This window comes from Sus scrofa, chromosome 6, assembly GCF_054392235.1.
Source record: "Sus scrofa isolate SSC_HxYL_T2T_F1_AM1 chromosome 6, Sscrofa_HxYL_maternal_Yorkshire_Landrace_v2.0, whole genome shotgun sequence".
Classification (NCBI taxonomy): domain Eukaryota; kingdom Metazoa; phylum Chordata; class Mammalia; order Artiodactyla; family Suidae; genus Sus; species Sus scrofa.
In genome coordinates this window covers 49,431,766-49,451,795 of record NC_139388.1, presented here as the reverse complement: position 1 = coordinate 49,451,795, position 20,030 = coordinate 49,431,766, and the positions used below count along the sequence as shown (strand labels likewise).

At 50.3% G+C, this 20,030-nt stretch overlaps 3 protein-coding genes across 27 annotated transcripts in view; 2 read left to right on the top strand and 1 right to left on the bottom strand.

Annotated features, from left to right (window-relative positions):
• Positions 1 to 12,406, bottom strand: part of WDR62 (WD repeat domain 62) — a 54,262-nt gene extending 41,856 nt beyond the window's left edge. For 10 of the 20 annotated variants that reach the window (XR_014804769.1, XR_014804767.1, XR_014804768.1 and 7 more), the window contains exons 1-6: positions 12,140 to 12,354; positions 7,765 to 7,856; positions 6,477 to 6,539; positions 1,477 to 1,534; positions 1,072 to 1,242; positions 120 to 257 (exon numbers count right to left, since the gene is read on the bottom strand). Coding sequence is in view for 3 of the 20 variants with exons in the window: in XM_021093223.2 (XP_020948882.2) it covers positions 120 to 257; positions 1,072 to 1,242; positions 1,477 to 1,534; positions 6,477 to 6,539; positions 7,765 to 7,856; positions 12,140 to 12,316 (699 nt within the window). In the remaining 17 variants the exon portion in view is untranslated. 20 annotated transcript variants of the gene reach the window in all.
• Positions 1 to 20,030, top strand: part of CLIP3 (CAP-Gly domain containing linker protein 3) — a 62,416-nt gene that overhangs the window by 21,235 nt on the left and 21,151 nt on the right. The gene's annotated exons all lie outside the window — the stretch shown is intronic.
• The window catches only part of THAP8 (THAP domain containing 8), a 160,417-nt gene that overhangs the window by 135,752 nt on the left and 4,635 nt on the right, over positions 1 to 20,030 (top strand). The window contains exons 1-2 of one of the 6 annotated variants that reach the window (XM_013998368.3): positions 12,924 to 13,123; positions 14,622 to 14,656. In XM_013998368.3, coding sequence (XP_013853822.2) covers positions 13,055 to 13,123; positions 14,622 to 14,656 — 104 coding nt within the window. In that variant the 5' untranslated portion in view covers positions 12,924 to 13,054. Of the gene's footprint in view, positions 1 to 12,923; positions 13,138 to 14,621; positions 14,657 to 17,884; positions 18,512 to 19,347 lie in introns of those variants that run through there. The other 5 variants (XM_084960853.1, XM_021097210.2, XM_084960851.1 and 2 more) reach the window with 5 other exon arrangements.

The following is a 20,030-nucleotide window of genomic DNA, read 5'->3' as shown; positions in this document are numbered from 1 at the left end:
CTGAAAAGCCACCCAGCCTCTGAGACCAATGCCCCTGAATCTCAGGCACAAATGGGAGCCCCTACAGCTCCTGACAGGTCTCCCTGGGCCCAGCTGAGGTGGCAGGGACAGAAACTCACCTTAGCTTCGGTGGAGACTTCCAAGAACCAGAACCTCACGTGCCGGTTCCCGACAGTGACAAAATAGCTGCTGTCCTCTGAGAAGGAGAGCGCGATGACCCTGCAGGATACCTTGTTGGATGCCACCACGATGTCTTTCTGGAAGGATCAGTGCAGAGGAGTTCGCATCAGATGGTTTGAGCTTTGCCCTCAGCTGTGCGTCTCCCCGCACCCCCTGCTCTGAGTCTGCTTTCCTCGGGCCTCCTCTGTGGGGAACCCTACATGAGGCCCACTTATCAGTCCCAACACGGAGGAGACTGCGGCTTGGAAAGGTTCCCACATGACAGTAAGTTCCAGAGCTCTCCTCAAGAGTCCACACAGAGTGTTGAGGACAGCCACAGCTGGGAAGTAAGGACAACACAACCCACGCCACCAGTGACCTGGACACTGCCAAGCCCTTCACAGGAGAAGGCTGGGAATCCCTGCAACAGTCCTACCAGGGAGGCGCTTCTCCCCCGACCCTATCATGTTCAGAGGGGATAGTCACACGCTCAAGGTGACAGAGCAGGTTAAGAACAGAGCCAGGACGTGGTACCCACTTCTGCCATCTCCACGTCTTCCAAAGCCTTCCAGCATATCAATTCTGAGTTCTCACCCCTCAGCGAAGCAGAGACTATGATACCCTTTTCACAGAGGAGGAATCAGACTCAGAGAGATTAGGTCACTTGCTCAGGGTCACAGCTGGTCAATATAAAAAGAATTACACATTCTACCAGTTGAGAGCTTGTCAGCTCAGTCAGTGGCCTACAGTAAGTGCCTAGAATAGGGATCGGCATGTAGCAGGTGCTCAATAAATACCTGGTAGCTAAACGGGCCTTTTACCAGGTTGTCTCAGCGCGCTCTCCCAGTGCCCAAGGTGCAGGTGCTTGGCGGCTGGCTGCCCACCCCTGCCCCGCCACCGGCCAGCTCTTACCTTCCAGTCCCAGACGTTGAGCACCATGTCGTGCTGGTAGCCCATGGACACGATGTGCTTCATGTTGGGGGAGAAGGCCACGCAGGCCACGCCGTACTTGTGGCCCAGCATCTCCGCCACCTGATTCTTCTCTTCGACGTCCCAGATGCGCACAGCTGGCCTGTGCCCATTCTGGAAAAGATGGGGCCATTTATTGCGGCTGGGTTCTGCACCGGGCAGGCCTTGAGGGGCTATCAGGGCTGAAGTTGGCAGTGCCCCAGGGTGTGCCCAAAAGCCACCTCCCCCATCTTTTCCAGCCAAGGAAGGACCTATTCCAGGGACTCCTCAGGCCTGCTGGGGACAGAAGGAATGCCCCCCCCCCCGACCAAGTCCCTTCCCACCCACTCAATCTTGATGGTGACTCACCTCCCCTGTCACTATGTACTTCCCATCAGGGGAGAAGGCCAGAGCACTCAGAGACTTCCTGGGGACAAGCAAAGGGGGTGGCCACTGGATCCACTGACAGTGGGCAGCCAGACGCCAGCCTGGCAGTGCTCATGGCACTCCGCCCACTCCTCGCTCCCAAGCCTGGAACTGGCCAGGGGAGGTGAGCGCCAGTAGCTCCCACAGAGCCAATGCTTTGGGGAGAAGAGGGCAGTGGCACAGGGAAATGGGGTTTTGTAAAGACACAGGCTCCTTCTCCCTAAAACCCCAAACCCTGATGGGGTAGATGCTGTATGGAGACCCCCCGCTCCCTCCCTCAGCAGGGCTGGGCTCCCTAAGATCGCACCCACCACCCTGTAACCTTGAGACAGTCAGATGCAGGAAATGGTGCCGACCTGGCCTAACCATGGAGGTGGTGCTGATGTGAGGACCTCATGGCTAAACACTGAAGGTGTCGTGGCAAACCCTGAACCTCAGCACGTTTCTTTCCCAGCCAGCGCGCACCGGCCCGGAATGACCCGGCTCGTTTGCATGTCTTGTGGCAGAGAGGGCACTGTTCCCACACTATGTTGTTTTTGTTTTTTCTCTCCCCTCTCTCTTCTAGTCTTGCTTTTAACTCTGTCCCTTCACCGTCTAGTCACTGTCCCCCTCATATGAGTAACTGGTGTGCAGATAACGAAGTAAATGCCCTGAAGTGAGTCACTGACAATCTCACAGAACATTTAACACCATCAACTTAACCCTCTATCACTCCTTAAAGTAGCAGCCAAGGAAAAGGAGCCAACGTACAGCACAGGGAACTGTACTCAATTATCCTGTAAAAACCTCTAACAGAAAAGAATCTGAAGAAGATCGATGTGTATGTTCTATAGATCTCTATCTCCACACAGCTCTATCTTCATATGTCCATATCTGAATCACTCTGCCGTACACCTGAAACTAACACAACATTGTAAATCTACTATACTTCAATTTAAAAAAAAGAAAAAAGGGGAGTTCCCTAGTGGTCTAGTGGTTATGACTTGGTGCTTTCACTGCTGTGGCCCAGGTTCAATCCCTGGTCGTCTGGGAACTAAGATCTCACATCGAGCTGCTATACTGTGCGGCCGGGGTAAAGAAAGAAAGAAAGAAAAAGAAGAAAGTAGCAGACAAGGTGTGCTGCCTATCCAATATGCACTCGTCCTCGCTCCTCACCAACAGAAGCCCGGTTTTAACTGGGGTGGCAATGTCCCCAGGTGGAGTACATTTCCTTGCCTCCTCTGCAGCTGCAGAGGCTCAGTTGCAGGATGTAGTCTGGCCAGTCGAGAGGTAGGCTGAAGCGCTGTGTAGGACTCCCAGGAAAGCGTCCCAAAGGGAAATCTCTGCCCTCCTCCCCACTCGCTCCCCTCTGAAACAAGGACATGACAACCAGAATTCCATCCTGGGCCATGAAGGGACCTTAAGAACAGAAGCCTCCCAATAAGCATGGTGAACAGAAAGATAGAAGGAGTGAGGTGCCTGATGCTGGCAGACACCAGCCCCTAAGTGCCTGCTTCCAGACTTCATGCTCAGGAAGAGCAGGCCTTTGTGTTTGAAGCCATGCCTGTTGGGAGATGTCTGTGGTGTGCGGCTGCTCCTAGCCCGACTACTGCATGCCCGACCCTCTGCCAAATCCACCTGAGCATCACCACACAGGTCACTGAGCATGCCTTGTGAAGTCAGGACCCTCATTAGCCAGTTCTGAGATGAGGAGACTCAACACAAGGACATCCTGCCAAGATTACTCAACCAGACAGGGCACATGAGAATTCCCTGGGGAGGATTTGAAAAATGTCAAAGCTATCGTGTTAAGACTAGTGAGTGAAACTTTGGTAAGAAACAGGATAATATCTGCATCGTTTCAGAGAAGCTCCTCACCAGAGACTCACTAATCGCAAAGAGGAAAGAGCAGCTTCGAGGTGGAGAAGCCTGGCCGACACCACCCTCATGAGGGGCTCAAGTCATGGACGAGACCAACATCACGTACCTCCTGACCGAACGCACTGCGCAGGATGAGAAATTCCTCCCGCAGTGTTCCTGCAGAACCTGAGTCTCACCACGAGGACAGAGCAAACAAACCCCAAAACTGAGATGTTCTACAAAACCCCCGGGCTGCAGTCCTCAAGGGTGTCAAAGTCATGAAAGTCAAGAAAAGATGGAGCCGCAGTTCCCACTGTGGCTCAGTAGGTTAGGAATTCAACTAGGGAGTTCCCACGGTGGCGCAGAAGAAGCGAATCTGACTAGGAACCATGAGATAGCGGGTTCGATCCCTGGCCTTGATCAGTGGGTGGAGGATCCGGCATTGCCATGAGCTGTGGTGTAGGTCACAGGCGCAGCTCGGATTCCTCGTTGCTGTGGCTGTGGCATAGGCCAGCAGTTGTAGCTCCGATTCAACCCTTAGCCTGGGAAATTTTACATGCCATGGGTGCGGCCCTAAAAAAGAAAATATGGGAGTTCCCTTTGTGGGGCAGTGGTTAACGAATCCAACTAGGAACCATGAGGTTGCGGGTTCGATCCCTGGCCTTGCTCAGTGGGTTAAGGATTCGGTGTTGCTGTGAGCTGTGGCGTAGGTTGCAGACGTGGCTCGGATCCCTCGTTGCTGTGGCTCTGGTGTAGGCCGGTGGCTACAGCTCCAATTAGACCCCTAGTCTGGGAACCTCTATATGCCGCAGGAATGGCCCTAGAAAAGGCAAAAAGAAAAAAAGAAAAAAGAAAAAAGAAAAGATGGAGGAGGGGAGTTCCCTGGTGATCTAGTGGTTAGGACTCAGTGCTTTCACCACTTTGGCCCGGGTTCAATCCCTTGTCTGGGAACTAAGTGCATCAAAGCACTGCAGGCCACAGCCAAATATAAATTAATTAATTAAATGAAATAAAAAGATGAAGGAAACTGCTTTAGACTGAAGGATACTGAAGAGACAACTCACAGCAATGCATGATTCCGGGCAGAATCTTTTTTACTGTAAAGGACATTCTTGGGACAAATGGTAAAGCCTGAATGAGGAGTAAATGGTGGTGATGTGCCAATTTTAATTTCCTGATTTTGCTAATGCATTTTGGCTTTGAAAGATTTTTTGGGGGGGGGGGGGCAGTAAATTCACACTCAAGTATTTAGAGGTTCAGGAGCATCAGGTTTCAACTACCCTCACAGTTCAGAAAAAAATTACTACATCCATAGACAGAGAATTATAAAGCAAATGTGCTAAAATGTTAGCATTTGGGAAACATAGGTGAAAGGTGTGGCGGTGCTCTCAGTACTATTCTTACAGGTCTGAAATTACTTCAACATAAGTTTAAAAATTGCCCGTGGTGATTAGGCCTTACTCCAGACTAAGTGATTCAGCTTCCTCTGGGAGTGAGGCCCAGGGATCAGGTGACTCTGAAATGCAGCCAGAATGAAAACCTCCACTCTAGCCACAACACCTCCTGAGACACAGCCACCAGTGATTGAGAGTGGATACTTCTCTGCTATCTGCTTCAGATCAAGGTCACCTACCCCGCTGCCTACAGGAATCGGAGGCAACAGGGCGGATTACAGAAGGGTTGAAGGGGGGCTCTGATAAATGCCACTAAGCTCCAGACCATCCCTGCCATGGGGGAATGGGGGCTCTAGAGACCTGAATCTCTCATCTGGATTTTTGTGGAGAAAACTCTTAAATGTTGTCTGCTAAATTTGATACTTAAGAATTCTGTCAGCCAAGTCTGGGGCCTCTCATTTGTGATTACTGCCAAGAAGTGTTTCATCTGAGACACAGAGTGAATAAATGCTTAAGCCAGAATTGGAACCCACCTCTCCCCTCGCCATAAGTGACAGAACCCACAGTCAGAGCCAAGGGTCCCAGAAGCTCCTTCCAAGAGGGAATCTGTATCTGCTAAACCATACCTTAGGGACCTTCCTTTAGGAACCGTAAGGGAAAAAGAAAATCCACATCTTCTCTGTCTAGCTAGAGTGCAGATGGAGAGCCAGGCTGAAGGAGCTTAGCTTGAGCTATCTGTGCAGTATTTGTGGAATAAAAAGTTGTAGTGGGCCGCCTCCCAAGGTCACAACCCAGTTGGGACCAAAGACCCAGGAGGACACAGTGATCAGTCAGCCCAAGGAAGACCCTGGGCACCAACTTGGGTCTGCTCAGGTCCAGGGGCCTTCCCCAATGAACTGGCAGCAGGAGGGATCTTTCTAAAACCCCAAACACTTTCATTCAGGAAACAATAAGTGCCATCAACATGCTAGACACTGATCTAAGGTACAGGGACACACACAGAAATTAACTACGAGACATTCCCTGCCCTCAGAGAGCGCACACTGTGGAAAGAGACAGTAAATATCATCACTGAAGAAATTATTAGACAGCATATCAAAAAGGATTACATTTTGCGGGGGCGGGGGGGGGGGGAATAAAGCAGGAAAGGGAGACACCGCGCTGGAGGGCTGGGCTGGGTTAGGCACGTTCTTAGCCTATGAACGCCCTCTAGTGGCTCGTCTTTGCAATCAGCATGGCAGCCAACCTGGCCCACGGAACCCTGACTGCTCCGCAAACAACCTGAGATTCTTAACCACTGCAGGGCCTTTGCTCTTATTCTTCCCTCTGCCTGGAAAGCTCTCCCCACACCTTCACATGGTCACCCCTTGACTTTCTTCAGCTCTCAGCCTTAGGGAGGATCTGAGATGGCTTCCCCTTCACTCTCCACCTGTGAACCTGCCCTAACACATGCCCATCATTTCCTCCACAGCGACAGTCCTGGTCGGCTAGTAATCTGCCACCTAGCTTAGTCCGTCTCCTGGCGAGAGCAGACTCACTGCTGTGTCCCCATCACCCAGAAGAGTACCTAGCACTATGGACCTTGTCACTGAACCACTGGGTGCGTGGGTGGGGTGGAGTCACTCACAAGCGCTTCCAGGCAATGTGGGGAAGGAAGGATGTGCCAGGACCCTGGTCACACCCCTACAGCATGCCCAGGACCCAGCTTACCTGGCAGTATTCAAAATGTGCTGCTGCTTGTTCTCCTTAGGGTTCAAAATCACCACCACACAGCTGGGGAGAAAGAGAAAAATGTGCTCAAAATGAGGGGAGTACTGGGTCCAGGAATGATTCTATTCTCAACACAAGAGCCCACATATAAACAAGGCTCTTTCCAAACAGATACTTCTCTCTTTGGTCTCCTCCTCCTCCTCCAGGCATCTATGCTGAGAACTCTAGGGCGCTTAACAGAAGCCAACACTTCCTCTGTCAGGCTCTGGGCTAATAAAGATATACTGTGTACAATTTCTTAAAATCCTCACAAATGCCAGGTGAAGTCAGGAATCTTAGTCCCATTTCACAGATGATGAAACTGAAGCCCAGGAGTTCCCATTGTGGCACAGTGGTTACCAAATCTGACTAGGAACCATGAGGTTGCGGGTTCGATCCCTGGCTTTGCTTGGTGGGTTAAGGATCCAGCGTTGACGTGAGCTGTGGTGAAGGTCACAGACGTGGCTCGGATCCCGAGTTGCTGTGGCTCTGGCGTAGACCAGTGGCTATAGCTCCAATTAGACCCCTAGCCTGGGAACCTCCATATGCCGCGGGAAGCGGCCCTAGAAAAGGCAAAAAGACAAAAAACGAAAAACTGAAGCCCAGAGAGGGAGGTCCTTTGCCCAGGGCTCCCTAGCAGGTCAGGGACAGAGTGGGGCTATGACTCCACACCTGTCAGATTCAAGAGACCACCCTTGTCCTCTCTTCTGGCTGCTTCCCAAAGACTCAATAACAGATACCGGTTGTCAGGAATTTCTATGGCCCTGCCCTACCCTACAGGGGTGAGGGTCCCTCTGGTACCTAGAAGAGTGCCAGGCTAGACCAGTATTTATAGAACAAACAGGTACAGATGCCCTTCAGTTCTCTCAACTAACTACCCAAGAGAAGGGTAGCACGAGTTCTATTTAATAGATGCAGAGGCTCAGAGAGAAACGTACATGGTGGAGCTGGGACACGAACCCAGACTGCCTGACATCAACCATGGCTTGGATCTTAACCACCTGTCTTTGGCAGAATCTCTGCCCCCTCCCACCTGCAGTCACAATAAGACTTTTTCATGGCACTCACACATGCCAGGTACCGTTCTAGACACAGAGGGGCCGTGGAACCCTTCCTAAGCCCTCAGAAGGAAGCGGCATTATCTGCAATCTACAGTTGGAAGAGCTGAGGCCCAGGGAGGCTCACCAAAGACTTCAGGCTCTGAATTCGGGATCAGAGATTAGAGGCCGAGGCCCACCCACTCACTCACCCTGCCAGGTAGGCCACGTGGCCTGTGCCGGGGTCACAGGTTAGGCCACTGCTGTTCTGGGCTGTGATGCCAAGTACCTTCTCAAGTGATACCTGCAGGGAAAAGGCCGAAATCTGAAGCACCTGCCCCATCAGGCCCCACATGGCACAGCCACCTCCCACCCTGTTACTTCCATCACCTGCCCGGAGCTCCTAGAGGCATCTACTAGTGGCTAATGCTTGTTCTCCTCAATGCTGCTTTGACAAATATACTGCTGGGTGGAGGACACAGAAGGATGAGGAAGGTAGACAAAAAAAAGCCCCTGTCCTCTCGGAGCTCACATTCTGATGGTGACGGGATGGCAGACACAGAAAATGAACAGAACAAATAGGTAAAACAGATGTCAGGTAGGAGTGAAAAATGAAGCAGGGAAGGAGATCAAGAGGACAGAGGAAGTAGAGAAAGCCTCACTGAGGATGTGAGTAAGTCTTCAAGTATTTATACGGATGAAAGACTTGAGAGCCTGAAACAATCCAAGAAGAAGGCACTATCATCACACCTATTTTACAGATGAGGATGCTGAGGCACAAGGTACCACACCTGCTGAGTGGCAAGGTTGGGTAATACAAAGCCAGGCAGTCTCTGGCTTCAAAGCCAGCACTTTGTGCAGGGGAGACACAGCAGTGAGCAAAAGTGGGTACTGTCCATTCCACCACTAAATTCAGTCTAGAGGTTCAACGAGTAAAGAAAAAAGTGAATGATGACATTTAAAAATTTAAAACTCTCTAAGCAAAGTAAGCCAAATGAGCCAGTCCCCTTCACGCTTGATTAAACAACTTAGAGTAGGGACTAGTAGAACGGTGGTATTTTCATATTTTGAAGAGACTAATTTCTAAACATTATAAAGTAAACATTCTCTGGAGTTCCCGTGGTGGCGCAGTGGTTAACGAATCCGACTAGGAACCATGAGGTTGCGGGTTCGATCCCTGCCCTTGTTCAGTGGGTTAACGATCCGGCGTTGCCGTGAGCTGTGGTGTAGGTCGCAGACGCGGCTCGTATCCTGCGCTGCTGTGGCTCTGGCATAGGCCAGCAACTATAGCTCCGATTGGACCCCTAGCCTGGGAATCTCCATATGCCGCAGGAGCGGCCCAAGAAAAGGCAAAAAGACAAAAAAAAAAACAACAACAACAACAAAAAAATTCTCAAGTGAGATGTTGGCCTCAGAAATGAGAGGCGGGGAGTTCCCGTCGTGGCGCAGTGGTTAACGAATCCGACTAGGAACCATGAGGTTGCGGGTTCGGTCCCTGCCCTTGCTCAGTGGGTTAACGATCCAGCGTTGCTGTGAGCTCTGGTGTAGGTTGCAAACGCGGCTCGGATCCCGCGTTGCTGTGGCTCTGGAGTAGGCCGGTGGCTACAGCTCCGATTCGACCCCTAGCCTGGGAACCTCCATATGCCGCGGGAGCGGCCCAAAGAAATAGCAAAAAGACAAAAAAAATAAAATAAAATAAAATAAAAAAAGAAATGAGAGGCGGAGTCCTTGTCGTGGCACAGCAGAAGCGAATCCAACTAGGAACCTTGAGGTTTCGGGTTTGATCCCTGGCCTCGCTCAGTGGGTTAAGGTTCCAGCGTTGCCGTGAACTGTGGTGTAGGTCGCAGATGCGGCTTAGATCTGCTGTTGCTGTGGCTGTGGTGTAGGCGGGCAGCTGCAGCTCCGATTCGACCCCTAGCCTCGGCACCTCCCTATGCCACAGGTGCGGCCCTAAAAAAACAAAAGACACACACACACACACACACACACACACACACACACATACAGAAATGAAAGACAAATATAGGATAGTAATAACAAATATTTTTTGAGCATTTAACCAGGAGCCAGGCATGTCTGAATACCTGCAACTGTATTCACTTATTTAAGGCTCACAATAATCCTGTGATATGGTCCTTATCATCATCTTCATCATCTCCACCTTATGGATAAAGAAAAAGAGGCCCTGAGAGGTAATCTGGAAAGAGCAGTGCCAGGACTAACCCATACAACCAGGGAGTGGCACTCACATTGTTTTTTATCTGTTAATCAGCACTACTGGGCATTAGCATGGCTAGTCATTTTTTTTTTTTTTGGCCACACCTGCGGCATATGAAAGTTCTCAGGCCAGGGATCGAACTTGCACCACAACACAATCCAAGCCACTGCTGTGACAATGTGGAATCCTTAACCCGCTTCGTAGCTGGCAGAATTTTGCAAGCTGGTTGGATTCAACATCACAAACAAGAAAAATAAATGACACCAATCACCCAAAATTCACAGTCGTAAAAGTAGTAACTAACACCAACCCAGTACTTGCAACGTGCCATGTGTTTTCTTTTAAGTACTTAAGATACATGCGCTTATTTAATCCTCATAAATACCCTATAGGAACATTTATATTATTATTCTCATTTTACAGATGAGGAAACAGAGGCACAGAAAAATTCAGGAAAAGAAAGAGGAGTTCCCGTCGTGGCTCAGCGGTTAAGGAACCCAGCCAGCATCCATGAGGACATGGGTTCGATCCCTGGTCTTGAGCAGTGTGTTAAGGATCCGGCATTCCCATGAGCTGTGGTGTAGGTCACAGACTCGGCTTGGATCCTGGGTTGCTGCGGCTGTGATAAAGGTCAGCAGCTACAACTCCGACTGGACCCCTAGCCTTAGAATCTCCATATGCTGTGGGGTTAAGGTTAAAGCCTAGGCAGTCTGGGTCCAAAGGCAGTGCTCTGAACCACCTAGCTATCCTGCCTTTCTGAAACTACTACTGTGATTCCTCTCTTTATACACTTTAGAGCTCACAAAGCACTTTCATGAACATACAAGGTAAGAGTTATGAAGTACAGGGTGGTGGGATTAAGGTGGATATCTGCTTTAGGCTGGGGTTCAACAAGGCATCTGAGGGTAGGGATATTCAGGCTGAGACTCAAGGGACAGGAGCCAGCCAGGTAGGCTGCAGCAAAAAGCCCAGAGAGAGGACTCACCAAATACCAACGCTAGGAGGTGGAAAAGAGTTTGGAGCCTCAGGAAAACAGTAGGCAGGCCAGTGTGACTGAACCTCCATGAGAAGGAGGACAGGAAAATGTGGCCAAAGAGGGGGGCAGGGGCCACTTGCCCAACGCCTTGCAGCCAGGAGTGGGTGACAGAATTAGAGTGTAGCAGGAAGCCCTGTGGCAGGAACAAGGCCCACAAGCAGCTACCATGTATCGACCCTTTATCTGGACTTTGTGCCAAGTAGGTCATATGCGCAATTACAGTTCATCTCCCTGAAACATCATGGTTACTGTTATCTCCATTTTACAAAAACAGATTTTGCAACTCAAAGAGTTGGAGAACAATTTTTTTAAATTTCTTGTTTCTTTTCTTTTTCTTTTTTTTTTTTTTTTTTTGTCTTTTTGCTATTTCTTTGGCCACTCCCGCGGCATATGGAGGTTCCCAGGCTAGGGGTCGAATCGGAGCTGTAGCCACTGGCCTACGCCAGATCCACAGCAACGCGGGATCCGAGCCGCGTTTGCAACCTACACCAGAGCTCACAGCAACGCTGGATCGTTAACCCACTGAGCAAGGGCAGGGACCGAACCCGCAACCTCATGGTTCCTAGTCGGATTCGTTAACCGCTGCGCCACGATGGGAACTCCAATTTTTTAAAATTTCTGCTGTGCTACTGTAATTTCTTCTACCTACTCTAAAATTTTGCTTCTGTGTTTCAGGATTTAGGGAGCTGTTCTATACCACAGTCCTCCTCAGCCCGCCCTGGAAGTGACGCCGTATCGCCATCTGTCCCTCAGAATTTACAAATATTACTCACATCGTCTCCATAATTTAGGGTGGCAACATGGATTAAGAATCCAATCTTGGTAAGGAAGAAGGAAAGAAAGCAGGCAGGAGGTTAGGGAAGGCAGGGTGGAGCTGAGGGAGAGCTGAAACAGGTAGGACTTGAGACTGAACCCTGGTAGACTCCCTAAAGATCTAGTGCAGGGTGAGGTCAAAAGTCGAAGGGCCCAGACAGGCGTCTAAAGGTGACTGAAGGGATAAGCAGGAGGAAGACAGGACTAGGAGGTGATTAGCAAAATTAAAATGCGCTCCAAGGGATAGGGCCTAGGAAGAACTCCGGGAATTTCTCCAAGGACTAAGGGTGGAACCAGGGGTTGAGAGGTGGGACTAGGAATAACAGGCAGTACCCGAGAAGGGGGAAGGGACAGTGGGAGGAGCCCTGGATGAGGGGGCGGGACTTAGGGGACAAGGCGGGCCAGAGAGCTGCTAGGGGATACCAGTTGGGGTCTGGTGGGTGGGGCCAAAGACCTAAGGCGGGGCCAAGGGAGACCCGGGGAACTGAAACTGGGATGTACAGGGCCAGCAGCTCCTCACCCGGTTCTGCACCGCGTCCTCTGGCGCCGCTGTGAGTCGCGTCCGCCGCCGTAGGCAGAGCGGTGGAGCAGGGGGCGGGGACGACTGGGCCCTCCGCGCCGGAACTCCCGCCATGATGGTTGGCAGCTTCTCGACTGCATCGTTCCGCACGTAGCCTCCGGTCCCCAAGGCCGCCATCGTCGCGCCAGGGCCGGGCGACCGTTACACGCCCAACTGCCGCCGCCGCCGCCGCCGCAACCCACTCGAATAGCGAACCGCCGCGGGAAAGCCGGCGCTGCAGCCCATTGGACACGGCAAACCGTCCTCTGGCCAATCTCAGGGCTGCCGGGCGGAGCTTTTGACCAATGATAGCTAGGAGGCGGAGCGGAGGGTCTGATATGGGGTAGCCACGGTTTGTCAGCTGGATGCTTGAGCTGGCGCTGTGGAATATTTTAACCCTATCTGTGTTTTCATCATTCACAAAATACACAGGCTTTAACCTTTACGAGGCTACTACCAATCCTCACCTCGTTTTTTGCTGCCCTCCACCAGGGCGGCTATCCGCGCAGTGGCAGTCGCCCGGAAGTAAGCGTAGGGCGGAGCCGACAGAGACTGAAGAGCAGATTCAGAAACGCCGTGTCGCCACCTGTCCCTCAACAAATAAAGTCCGGGTGACTAAAAGCTGGCTTTGCGCAGACGTATTCTTTTCCCCATTTGCCACGTGACGAGGGCGTAGCTAGCTATGAGGCTGGGCGCGTAGTACGCAGGCGCTCCCCTTTCCTCCCACTACAACCCCCCGGCACGTGACCAGGCCCCAAGGGCCATCACGTGAGACAGGCGGAGAGCTGGCGGGCGGGCGGGGCAGGGTTCGGCGGCGCCTGGCGAGGACCAAAGTGCGTCTGCAGACCAGGCAAAACCCAATTGAGTTGGACAGCCATGCCCAGGTACTGCCGGGCTCCGAACTGCTCCAACACTGCGGGCCGATTGGGCGCAGATCACCGCCCGGTGAGCTTCTACAAGTGAGCGCAAGCGAGGGGCGGGGCTTAGGGAGGCGGGGTCCTGTGGGGGCGGTGCCGACGATAAATGCTGCAGTGTGGGGCACCGTCCAGCTTGCGGGCGTTTAAAAGCAAGGTTACCGGGCTCAAGAGACCTTATTCCCAGAGTTTCACTGGTAGTAAATACTACACATGCAAAGGTGCAGATGTGTGAACCAAGGGTAGATGATTAACTGCGGGTGGTGAACCGGACGAGCAGAAGAATGGGAGGGCGGTTTGTAGAGAGAAGTGAGATTGATCCAGACTCAGTAAAAGGCTGCAACTGCCCACTCGCCCTATCCCCGAATTTGAGGCGTCTCAAACTCAGAACGGCCAAAACCTACGGCATTATTTTGTATCTCTTAAGTCTCCCATTTCCTTTCCTGTCTTTCAGGCTAGAAACCCTTAGAATCATCCTTATTTCTTCACTTTTCTCACACTTGAGAAAATAAAAATTAGGTTAAACTGTAAAAAAAAAAAAAAAGAAAAGAAAAAAAACCCTTGCCTTCTCTTTAATTTGGTTGGAATAACACACAGAAAAAGCCAGCTGAAGAATTAATAGGAAAAAATACTTCCTTTTTTTTTTTTTGTCTTTTTGTCATTTCTTGGGCCATTCCCGCAGCATATGGAGGTTCCCAGGCTAGGGGTCGAACCGGAGCTGTAGCCACCGGCCTACGCCAGAGCCACAGCAACGCGGGATCCGAGCCGCATCTGCAACCTACACCCCAGCTCACGGTAACGCCAGATCCTTGACCCACTGAGCAAGGCAAGGGATCAAACCCGCAACTTCATGGTTCCTAGTCGGATTCGTTAACCACTGCTCCACGACGGGAACTCCCTAGAAAAAAATACTATATTTTTCTCAGGGACGTGCTGCAAGTGTAAAGTGACGAAACTCTCCTTCAAGTGACTACTACTTTTTTCTTTATTTTATTTTATTTTGTGGCCACACCTGCAGCACGCAGAATTTCCCAGGCCAGTGGTTGAACCCGTGCCACAGTAGTGGCCCCAGCCCCTGGAGTGACAACACTGGATCCTTAACCACCTGTGCTACAATGAAACTCTTGACTACTGCCTTCTTACTAGGAAGCTTTGTTCTTTAAAATCATAGGCTATCACAAATTTTGCTGTTTGAAATTACATCAGTAAGAAAAAAAAATCTTACTAAAGGCCTGGAGAAAAAATCGCTTTGACACAGAGAAGCAGCCTTGATTTATAGTCCAGGTGCAGAGCTTCAGGTAAGGAGTTTCTGGATACAGTATTCCACATCTACCCAAACTTTATTGCTTCCTAAGGGACAGATTTTGGGCCCACTTTGCAATGCAGGTCTGATGTTGATCCCCTTACACACAGTTCTATTTTGCTTTGAGTCTATCCAAATGCTATTTCACTTAGATTTCACTTGAACTCCACCCATCCCCCCAACCACAAATAATAATTCTTTTCCTCTTTGATGAAACTCCCCACAGTACCTCCCTTGGTGTGCAGTTTCCTTATTGCCACGGTAAGTAATCCTGACTTGCTTAGACTACAGGTCTTTCCCTGGGGGCCTTAGTCTAAGTGGGCCAGGAAACATTCCTTTTTCTTTCTTTTTTTCTTCCTCTCTCTCTCTTTCTCTCTCTCTCTCTTTTTTTTTTTTTTTTTTTAGGGCCATACCCACAGCATATGGAAGTTCCCAGGCTAGGGATTGAATCAGAGCTACAGCTGCCAGCATATACCGCAGCCACACCAGATCCAAGCCATGTCTGTGACCTACACTACAGCCACAGCAATGCAGGATCCAAGCTGCATCTGCAACTTACACCACAGCTCATGACAATGCCAGATCCTTAACCCACTGAGTGGGGCCAGGGATTGAACCTGTGTCCTCATGGATACTAGCTGGGTTTATTACCACTGAGCCACGAGAACTCCCAGGACACATTCCTTATCCAGTCCATCAGTAAATCCTGTTGACTCTCCCTTTAAAGTCTCTCCAGAATTGACCACTTCTGACCCTCTTCTTTGTCCCCATCATGGTATTGGCCACTGTCATCTCTCAACTGCACTATTTTAGTAGCCTCTCCATTTGTCAGCCTGCTCCACAGACTGTTTTCCACATGCAGTCCCAGGGAACCTGTCAACCCCTGAGTCAGATCAGGGCTTGGATCCCTCCCCTGGTTCCCATCGGACTCTGTAAAAGACAAGAAACACAGCTGGCGCAGGCAGAAAACAGGCCTACAAAGCCCTGCAGGAACTGGATCCCCACTCTCTGTATGACCTCATCTCTTCCTTCCTGCCCCTTACTCACTCCACTCCAGTGTCACTGGCCTATTAGATGTTCTTCTAGCACACCAGATGCATTGTTGCCCCAGGGCCTTTGCCTGTGCCATTACCTCCCTCCCCCTGAAAAATTCTTCCCTTTATGACCACCTCTCTAACAGTGAGGGTGAAAATGATACCCTCTCCCAGTTCATGCGCATTCTTCCTGTTTGCCTCCTGCTTTATTTTTCCCTTTAACCCTTACCACTGTCTGGCACACCACATATTCGATAGTTTCACTTTGTGTCTCCTCTACTAGAATGTCAACTCCATGAAGGCAGGGATTTTTGTCTCTTATTCCTTGTTGTGTCCCCAGTGCCTAGAACAGTACCTGGCACAGAGTGGGTGCTCAGTGAATATTTGTTGGATGAATTTAGTGAATGCATTTCAGATGGGACCCTCAGGAAACCTAGCACTCTGTGCCCCAGCAGTCCCTTTCGGGACCCTGGTTGAGGGTAGGAGGCATGCAGAGACGTCTTTGTACCAGAATAAGTATGTCCAGACTTGCTTTTCAAAAATATATCACTCTGACACTGTTTATTAGTTTAGCAACTCTGAGTGTCTCCTGGAGTAAGTAAGCCCCTGCTGGTCACAAAGGACCCTGACAGAGCAGGGGTCAGTCATTGAAGAATTGAGTTCACGACTTGATTATTTTCTTCAGCACCACTGCCCCCAGTCTAGTCCATTAACCCATCCTTTGACTCTACCCTCCAGCACATCCCCATCCTGCAACAGTCCCAGCAAAACCCCTAATACCGTGGCAGTACAGTTATGGATGCAAATGGCAGAATCCTGTTAGAAAATAAGGAGAGATGATGGAGTTCCCGTTGTGTCTCAGCGGGGTGAGAACCCGACGTAGTGTCTGTGAGGATACATGTTTGATCCCTGGCCTTGCTCAGTGGGTTAAGGATCCGATGTTGCCATGAGCTGTGGTGGAGGTCACAGACTTAGCTCAGATCCAGCATTGCTGTGGCTGTGGTGTAGACTGGCAGCTGCAGCTCCTATTCGACCCCTAGCCTGGGAACTTCCACATGCCTCAGGGGTACAGGGGTTGGCTGCCCAGCACTAGTGTGGCAACACCACAGTCCCCAGGGTTGAGGGTCCCATCTTTCATAAGTCATCCTTTGGCTGCCAAGTGTTCCAGCCATCATGCCATAGTATTCTTGGTAGGGAGAGAAGGGGCAGGGAGAAGAGCAAAAGGGGATCAACTCTAAATGGAGCCCGTTCCCTTAAAGGAGTCTTCCCGGAAACCCCACCCAATGGTGAGTTCTTCATTAACTGCAGAGGAGGCTGGGAAGTGTGGTCTTTTAGCTGGGCATTTAACCACCCTGAAGACATTTTGAGTTATGTTAATGAGGAAGAAAAGAACTTCTAGCAATACTCTAGATAGGCTGGCCAATGAGACTAAGGTATTTTATTTTTTAAAAAAAGGAGAGAAGATAGTTCCCGTCGTGGTACAGTGGAAACGATTCCGACTAAGAACCGGGTTGAGGTTGCAGGTTTGATCCCTGGCCTCCCTCAGTGGGTTAAGCATCCGGCATTGCCATGAGCTGTGGTGTAGGTTGTAGACACAGTTTGGATCTGGTGTTGCTGTGGCTCTGGTGTAGGCCGGCAGCAACAGCTCTGATTAGACCCCTAGCCTGGGAACCTCCACATGCCACAGGTGCAGCCCTATAAAGACCAAAAAAAAAAAAGTGTTCCTGCTGTGGGTTAAGAATAACAGTCCAACTGCAGCAGCATAGCTCACTACATAGGTATGGGTTTGATTCCTAGCCAGGTGCAGTGGGTTAAAGATTCCGGCGTTGCCAAAGTTGTGACTCAGGTTCAACCCCTGACCTGGGAACTTCGAAATGTCATGGGTGTGGCTGTAAAATAAAAAAAGGAGGACACTGGTTGGCCACTGAAGGTAGATTTTTAGAGGAGCACAGTTCCCATTATAACTGTTGCCATCCAAGAGTTCCTGCTGTGACACAACAGGATCAGCAGCATCTCTGCGGCACCAGCATGCAGGTTCGATCCCCAGCCCAGCACAGTGGGTTAAAAGAATCTGGTGTTGCCACAGCTGCAGCGTAGGTCACAACTGAGGCCCTGATATGATCTGTGACTCCGTATATCACAGCCAAAACAGACCAAAAAACAAAAAAAACCCCAAAAAAACCCAAAACCCTAAAAATATTCCCAACCAGAGAAACAAAAGCAAATTGGAGTTCCCTGGCGTCTCAGTAGATTAAGGATCTGGTGTTGTCACTGCTGTGGCTTGGGTTCAATCCCTGATCTGAGAACTTCCACATGCCATGGGTGCAACCAAAGAGAGAGAATAAAATCAAGACCAAGTTAGTAAGAGATTTTTTTTTTTTTTTTTGTCTTTTTGCTATTTCTTGGGCCGCTCCCGCGGCATATGGAGTTTCCCAGGCTAGGGGTCTAATCGCAGCTGTAGCTGCCAGCCTATGCCAGAGCCACAGCAACTCGGGATCCGAGCCGCGTCTGCAACCTACACCACAGCTCACGGCAACGCCGGATCGTTAACCCACTGAGCAAGGGCAGGGATCGAACCCGCAACCTCATGGTTCCTAGTCGGATTCGTTAACCACTGCACCACGACGGGAACTCCAGTAAGAGATTTTTTTAATGATACTACTTTCCTCCTTTTCTCCTTCAACCCCTTCATATTTAAGGTACCATCCCAGATACCTCACACAACATCATATGCATTCTGGCCAATATTCACCGGCTAGAACTTAGATACATGGCAAAGGAACCTGGGAAATAGTTTAGCAAGGCACATTATGGCCTCAAAGTTGGAGTTTTTCATACCACAGAAGAAAGGAGTGGCTATGTTGGAACCAGTTGGCAGTCTCTGCCCAGGAGAGGGTGGGAAGTGCGGCTATAAGGGGTTTCATGTGCCTGTCCAGGCAGAATGAAGCTGACGAGAGCATTTGGATCTTAGACTGAGGCTGAAGGAACTGCCGCAGCCAGAGTTCCTGGCTCTGTGCCTGGGCTTCTGCTCTTCAGATACTGTGGCTCTTCTCTGAGTCAGCCCTTCTGTCCCCATTCACCAGCTGGCCCCCATTTCCCTCTCTGTCCGCCTTTTGCCTGAGAAATCTTGCTTTCCCCCCAACAAACCAACCTTCCTCATCCCATCCACCTCCTCCCCACTATGGCCTCTTTAATTTCCTATGCGTATTTCCCAGTGTGAATGCAGATACAAGCAAATCTGAATACATGTTATTTCCTCCATTTATTCATTTCCTGTGGCTGCCATTACAAACTTGGTGCCTTAAAACAGTAGGGATTATTCTCTCACAATCCGATCAGTTTTACTGGGCCAAAATCAAGGCGTCAGCAGGGCTGCATTCCCTGGGAGGCTCTTGGAGACAATCTCTTCCTTGCATCTTCCAGTTTCTGGTGTTTGCAGGCATCCCTTGGCTTGTGGCCACATCACTCCAGTCTCTGCCTCTGTGGTCACGTTGCCTTCTCCTCTTTTGTCTGTGGTAATATATTCTTCTGCTTCCCTCTTATAAGAATACTTGTGGGGTTCCCATTGTGGCTCAGTGGAAACGAAACCGACTAGTATTCATGAGGATGTGGGTTTCATCCCTGGCCTTGGTCAGTGGGTTGGCGATCCAGCATTTTCCGGGAACTGTGGTTTAAGTCACAGATGCGGCTCAGATCCTGCGTGGCTGTGGCTGTGGCTGTGGCCAGCAGCTATAGCTGCAGCCGTAGTTCCCACTCCCTCCAAAAGAGATCCAGGTCCTAAGGCCTAGTACCTATGAATATTACACTTCATGGCCAAAGATGTGAGGGTCTTGAGATGGGGAAATCCTAGATTATCCCGGCTGGCCCTAAATGCAATCACAAGTTTTTTGGGTTTTTGTTTGTTTGTTTTGCTTTTTAGGGCCACACCCTTAGCATATGGAGGGTCCCAGGCCAGGGGTCCAATTGGATCTATAGCTGCCAGCTCATGCCACAGCCACAGCCACACGGGATCTGAGCTATATCTGTGATCTACACCACAACTCATGGCAACACCGGATCCTTAACCCCCTGGGCGAGACCGAGGATCGAACTTGAAACCTCAAGGATACTAGTCGGGTTTGTTAACCACAGATCCAATGATGGGAACTCCAAAACTGAGTTGTTTAAATGAATCTTTACGTATCATCATTCAATTATACCAGCTGTCAACATTTTGCTAATGGCTTTCATCCACCTTCCTCCCACATACTTTTTTTTTTTTTTGTCTTTTATCTTTTTTTTTTTTTTTTTTTTTTTTTTTTTTTGTCTTTTCCTATTTCTTGGGCCGCTCCCACGGCATATGGGGATTCCCAGGCTAGGGGTCAGATCGGAGCTGTAGCCTCCGGCCTACGCCAGAGCTACAGCAACGTGAGATCCAAGCTGCGTCTGCAACCTACACCACAGCTCACGGCAACGCCGGATCCCCAACCCACTGAGCAAGGGCAGGGACCGAACCCGCAACCTCATGGTTCCTAGTCGGATTCGTTAACCACTGCACCACGACGGGAACTCCTGTCTTTTATCTTTTTAGGGCCGCACCCACAGCATATGGAAGTTCCCAG